Here is a 6,487-nt window from a genome sequence, read left to right as displayed (position 1 = left end):
AAAAAAAAAAAAAAAAAAGTGAATGAAATTGAACTTTGAAAAAGCAAAATAAGCAGTTTATTTTACCTTGACAACTTAGATTTTAATATATGGTAGGAACTATTCCCCAAGAGACAGGGAGGGAGCAGATATTAAACCCACACTGGATAAACCCAGGCATCTGTGTATCAGCATCAGGATGGGTTATCTGGGTCTAACACCACCCTCTGGGCTCTTCAAGGCCCCCAAAGCACCAGGGGGTTGTGTGGGTGGCACAAAGAGAATCACAGCCAAGAGAAAAAAACCTCGGGTCTAAATCCAACTAGCTAATCACATGCCTGGCATGAGACTAAGAACTTTGCATGCTTTATCTCACTGAATCTTCCCAAGAAGGTTGTGGTTAGACCTTATAACATCCTTACTCAATTAGAGAGGAAAGGGAAGCTTGGAGACGTTACAGGAGGTGCCCACATTTATTCCTTTTACCAAGGGGCAAGGCTGGGAAAAGATCCTGGGTCTGCCTGACAGCAAAATCTGAACTCTCGATCACTCAGCAGCGCCTATCATGATCTTTACATCGACACAGGTTACACGGGTATCCAGCCATCCCCCAGTTTTTCGTCTCTGAGTCACTTAGACTCTCTCTCCCTACTTCCTCCTCTGGAAAGCTATTGATTCTCACTCCATCTCACGTAGAGATGCTGAGGCTCAAATATCATAATATATATAAGAAATTTAAAAAGAAAATTTAAATGGCATTTTATACAAATGAAAAGATTATTCTTGATCACAGGAAGGAGACAGGGGCCTTGGGATGCAACTTGGTCTCCTGTATCAATTTGAAAGAAGCTGTCTCTTGGTCATTTGTGGTCATTTATGTGCCCAAGCCCAAGGAAAGATTTTGAGAAGAGAGAGCTGGGTTCTGGGGTGACATTCAGCATGTGGGCTGATGCTGTTGGGACCTTGATCCTAAATGTGGCTGGCTGCAAAGGTGTTGTCACCTCCACTCAGGGCACCTGTAGTATTCAGTTCTGAAATTTATTCAATTTTCCCTGAATCGCAAAGTCCTAGGCGTACATGATGTTCAGAAGCCTTCAGTGCCAGCTCAGCATTTGGGACGAGACAGTACTGAACAACTCCTCTCCCTTTCCCCAAGCATCTACCCAAGTAGGCTTTGGGTCAATTAATTTTTTTTTTTTTTTTTGAGGCGGAGTCTCGCTCTGTCACCCAGGCTGGAGTGCAATGGTGCAATCTCGGCTTACTGCAACCTCAGCCTCCCGGGTTCGCCCAAGCAATTCTCCTGACTGAGCCTCCTGAGTTAGCTGGGATTACAGGCGCCTGCCACCATGCCTGGCTAATTTTTGTACTTTTACTAGAGATGGCGTTTCACCATGTTGGTCAGGCTGGTCTCGAACTCCTGACCTCGTAATGCGCCCGCCTCGGCCTCCCAAAGTGCTGGGATTACAGGCGTGGGCCTGGGACAATTTTTCACTTGCCCTGCTCCAGAGTGATTTCGTGGGTTCAGCCTTGCCATTCATTTACTTCGCTGCCCAAGGCTGCCACCTGGTGGAGACCGCTCACCTTTCGTTTCTGAACTTGGTTTCAGAGCACTTTCACATTCATTTAAAAAAAAACACCAAATACTCTTACAACCTGTATGTAAGTTTAGTATTATTATTTCCACTTTCTAAGGAGAAAATGGGGTCTTAGAAGAAAGAATTTGAAGGTACCTGGAACTGCATTTGGTATCTTTTTCCTCCATTCAGCAAGACCCCAAAATGCTGTCCTCTGAGCGTGCTGGGTTTGAGCCCAGTTTAAGTCCTGGCTCAGCAACTTTCCCGAAATGAGGTCTTTTCGCAGAACTGAATTTGATCATTACCAGGCCCTCTGTTATTCTGAACATTTGTACTTGGTGGAACTATTCTGTGCAGTGAATGTGTTGAGGTACTTCCAGAAGGAAAGTGATGGCTGATACCATTCCAACTTGTGTGTGTGTGTGTGTGTGTGTGTGTGTGTGTGTGTGTGTGTATGTGTACATGTTAAGGTTTAATGGGCTTTTACAATCCCCAAGGCCTGAGCTTAATTAAATTTTAAAATCCAGGCAGCGGTAGCTCCCTAGACTACTTTAAATCCATCCATCGAACACCTCACAGAGAAGTGTACGAGGAGAGCCTCCCTCCAGGGTGCACCATAGCCTGGCCATTCATTAGGTATGTGATCTCATCTTCATCACTGGGAAGACAGGGCTAAAAAGCAACATCTATCTCTCGGGTTGATGGGTGCAGCAAACCATCATGGCACTTGTATACCTATGTAACAAACCTGCACGTTCTGCACATGTATCCCAGAACTTAAAGTATAATAATAATAATAAAACTTTTAGAAAATTCAGGACACTCTGGGCTTTACATTTATTTATTTATTTATTTATTTATTTATTTATTTATTTTTAAAAAGAATTGGCTGGGTGCGGTGGCTCATGTCTGTAGTCTCAGCACTTTGGGAGGCCGAGGTGGGCAGATCACGAGGTCAGGAGTTCGAGACCAGCCTGACCAACATGGTGAAAACCCGTCTCTACTAAAAACACAAAAATTAGCCAGGCGTGGTGGCTGGTGCCTGTAATCCCACCTACTCAGGAGGCTGAGGCAGGAGAATCGCTTGAACCCAGGAGGCAGAGGTTGCAGTGAGCTGAGATTAAGCTATTACACTCTAGCCCGGGCGACAGAGTGAGACTCCATCTCAAGGTGGTGGGGTGGGGGAAAAGACTTATTTAATCTTCCATCAACATCCTGATAATCTAGTGAAAATTCCTTACTGAGATCATAGGAATGGCTGAACCCATCAAATCTTCATTGGAAAGTTCTCCGGTTTGTCCATCTGGAATCTGCCCTGACTGAATGCACCTTTAAATTCCTTAGTAGACCTTTTATTCTAACTAATCCTCACACTTCAGGACTTCGGACGAGTCCCTGACATTTTACCCAGGTAAGAGGTAGAACTTAAGCTGTGAATTCAGAAAAAACATCTGTTAATTTGCTTTCTGTGGCCCTACATCAGTCAGTTGGTGTATACCTCAAACTCTTCTGCACCTTGTTAATTAAATTTTTAGAGTAAGGGGAAATCCTAGGTTTAGAATTATTTGATTTATTTCAAGGTAGAATGCATTTTGGATTCCAAGTTAATTACCATCAATAAACTTATGCAAAATTCACTCTCAAAGCGGTGTCTATCTCAAAAGGTGTTGTGAAGACTCAGACAATTCGCATAAAGCACTCAGCAACAAGCCCCTACATCATGTGAACTTTGTAGGAATGAACGTTCTTGTCTATTACTGTTAAAGAGCAGCCCTAAGCGGGTGTGATGGAGGTTGCATTCATGAGACATTCACTGCATTCATTATGTGCATGAAGGGGGTAGCCAGTGGAGTGGGTGTTTCTTTTTAAAAACGTTCTTTTAGGGCCAGGCGCGGTGGCTCACACCTGTAATCCCAGCATTTTGGGAGGCCAAGGTGACTGGATCACTTGAGGTGAGGAGTTCAAGACCAGCCTGGGCAACATGGCAAAACTCACCTCTACTAAAAATACAAAAACTAGCCGGGCGTGGTGGTGCACACCTGTAACCCCAGTTACTCGGGAGGCTGAGGAGGGAGAATCACTTGAACCTGGGAGGCGGAGGCTGCAGTGAGCCGAGATCGTGCCGTTGCACTCCAGCCTGGGTGACAGAGTGATACTGTGTCTCAAAAAAAAAAAAAAGTTCTTTTAGTCGCAGTTCCTAACCTCGGTGATATTCTGCAAGTCCGTCTTCCCAGGCAAGAGGTGTGTGCTGGAAAGGGGTGTAGGCATTTTGAGTTATCCCACAAAAGGAGACACCACAAGCTTATGGAGCAATTGGATACATGACAAGGGGCTGTCGCTCTCAATTAGGAATCATCACTTGAACAGACTTTTTTTCTAAAGAAGATACACAAATGACCAATAGCACATGGAAATATGCTGAACATCACTAGTCATCAGGGAAATGCAAATCAAACCACAATGAGATACATCCCACACCCACTGGGATGGTTATTAATAAAACAAAATAGAAAATAACAAATGTTGGAGAGGAAGTGGAGAAATTGGAACCGTTGGACACTGTTGGTAGAAATGTAAAATGGTGCACTGCTATGGAAAACAGTAGGGATGGCTCCTAAAAAATTAAAAATAGAAGTACCCTATGATCTGGTAATACCACTTATAGGCATATACCCTGAACAACTGGGAGTCAGGTCTTGAGGAGATATTTAGACATCCATGTTCATAACAGCATTATTCATGACAGGCAAAAGGTGGAAATAACCCGTGTCTTTTGATGGATGAATGGATCAACAAAAGGTGATTTACACATACAATAAAATGTTACTTAGCCTTAAAAAGGAAGGCAGCCAAGCATGGTTGCCCATACCTGTAATCCCAGCATTTTGGAAGGCCAAGGCAGGCAGATCACCTGAGCCCACAAGTTCAAGACCAACCTGGGCAACATGGCTACAAAAAAATACAAAAATTAGCTGGGTGTGGTGGCACACACCTGTAGTTCCAGCTACTTAGGAGGCTGAGGTGGGAGGATCGCCTGAGTCCGGGACTTGGAGGTTGCAGTAAGCCAAGATTGCACCACTGAACTCCAGCCTGGGTGAGAGAGGGACCCTGTCTTAAAAATGAAAAGAAAAAAAAAAAAAGGAAGGAAATTCTGACACATGTTACAACATGGGTGAACTTTTTTTTTTTTTTTAGATGGAGTCTCACTCTGTCACGCAGGCTGGAGTACAACGGCGCCATCTCAGCTCACTGCAACCTCCACCTCCCGGGTTCAAGCGATTCTTCTGTCTCAGCCTCTTAAGTAGCTGGGATTACAGGTGCACACCACCACACCTGGCTAATTTTTGTATTTTTAATAGAGACGCGGTTTCACCACATTGGCCAGGCTGGTCTCAAACTCCTGATCTCAGGTGATCCGCCTGCCTTGGCCTCTGAAAGTGCTGGGATTACAGGCATGAGCCACCACGCCTGGCCAACATGGATGAACCTTGAGGCCATTATGTTAAGTAAAGTAAGCCAGACACAAAAGGACAAATATGATACGATTCCATTTATGTGAAGTACCAGAGTGGTTAAATTCAGAGAGACAAAAAGTAGTGGTTGCCAGGGGCTGAGGAAAGCAGGGAAGAGTATAAGGTTTCAGTTCTGTAGATGAAAAAGGTTCTTGGGTGAACGATGGTGGTGATGGTTGTACAACATTGTGAATGTACTTAATGCCACTGAACTGCACACTTAAAAATGGTTGAGACTACAAACTGAGTTCAGTGTATGCTGCTCGAGTGATGGGTGCACCAAATTCTCACAAATCACCACTAAAGAACTTACTCATGTAACTAAATACCACCAGTTCCCCAAAAACCTACGGAGATATAAAAAAATTTTCAAAAATGGTTGAGATAATAAATGTATGTGCATTTTACTACAATGCTTTAAAAAAGAAACTGTCTCACTTAAAGTGACAATAGTATCCCTTTGAAAGATGCTGCTAGACCATCTAAAAATGGTCAAATATACACATATTTGGTTATAAGAAGCTCATGTGTATCTGCAAGACCTGTCTAAGTTGACTAGTGTGTTTGTCATACTTGTCTAGGTTTTTCCCCTTTGTCTAAGTTGACAAAGAAACCTTTAAAATCAGGAAACCTTTAAAATAAGGTTAGGAAACATGTCCACAGAGCAGCCATGGATCAAAGGAATCACATCATTATTATTATTATTATTCCGTTTTTTTGTTTTTGAGATGGAGTATCCCGCTGTCACCAGGCTGGAGTGCAGTGGTGCGATCTTGGCTCACTGCAACCTCCACCTCCCAGGTTCAAGTGATTCACCTGCCTCACCCTCCCAAGTAGCTGGCACTACAGGCACGCGCCACCACGCCCAGCTAATTTTTATATTTTTAGTAGAGACAGGGTTTCACCATGTTGACCAGGATAGTCTTGATCTCTTGACCTCGTGATCCACCCGCCTTGGCCTCCCGAAGTGTTGGGATTCCAGGCGTGAGCCACCGCGCCCGGTCAGGAATCACATTATTAAATAGTGCCATTAGCTTCATAACATTCCATTTATTTATAGTAATTAACTTATAAATGACTTCTCATCAATAAAATGGCCTAAGGGGCAACACTCTGGAATTTCCAGCTTCAAATGATACTTTCAAGTTTCAGAGGGAAACTGGGGAGGAGGAGTTCCTACCTTGTAGATGCAGGACTTTGCGTTCAGAAAGAAAAGCTCAATGGTAGCATTATCCTTCAGGTATGAAATGCTTTCAATATAGAACCTGAAAGAGAAAAATGGTGCATGAACCACAGAAACAGCAGGCACAGAAAATAAAGTGGTCTCTTCAGCTACATGATTTGAGACGAAAGCTGGCACTCCCCATCCTAAACAAACAAAGGAGAAAGGCACCATCCATGGTTTTTCTATGATTCCCTATG

At 43.7% G+C, this 6,487-nt stretch overlaps 1 protein-coding gene across 1 annotated transcript in view; it reads right to left on the bottom strand.

The window, feature by feature from the left end:
- FRMD4A (FERM domain containing 4A) overlaps positions 1-6,487 on the bottom strand; it is a 221,993-nt gene that overhangs the window by 156,540 nt on the left and 58,966 nt on the right. The window contains exon 4 of the mRNA XM_011968152.1: positions 6,246-6,330. Within this exon, the coding sequence (XP_011823542.1) occupies positions 6,246-6,330 (85 nt within the window). The remainder of the gene's footprint in view (positions 1-6,245; positions 6,331-6,487) is intronic.

The sequence above is a fragment of the Mandrillus leucophaeus genome, unplaced genomic scaffold (assembly GCF_000951045.1).
Source record: "Mandrillus leucophaeus isolate KB7577 unplaced genomic scaffold, Mleu.le_1.0 Scaffold83, whole genome shotgun sequence".
In the NCBI taxonomy this organism is placed as follows: domain Eukaryota; kingdom Metazoa; phylum Chordata; class Mammalia; order Primates; family Cercopithecidae; genus Mandrillus; species Mandrillus leucophaeus.
The sequence above is the reverse complement of the archived record's forward strand: the minus strand, read 5'-3'. Positions and strand labels throughout refer to the sequence as shown.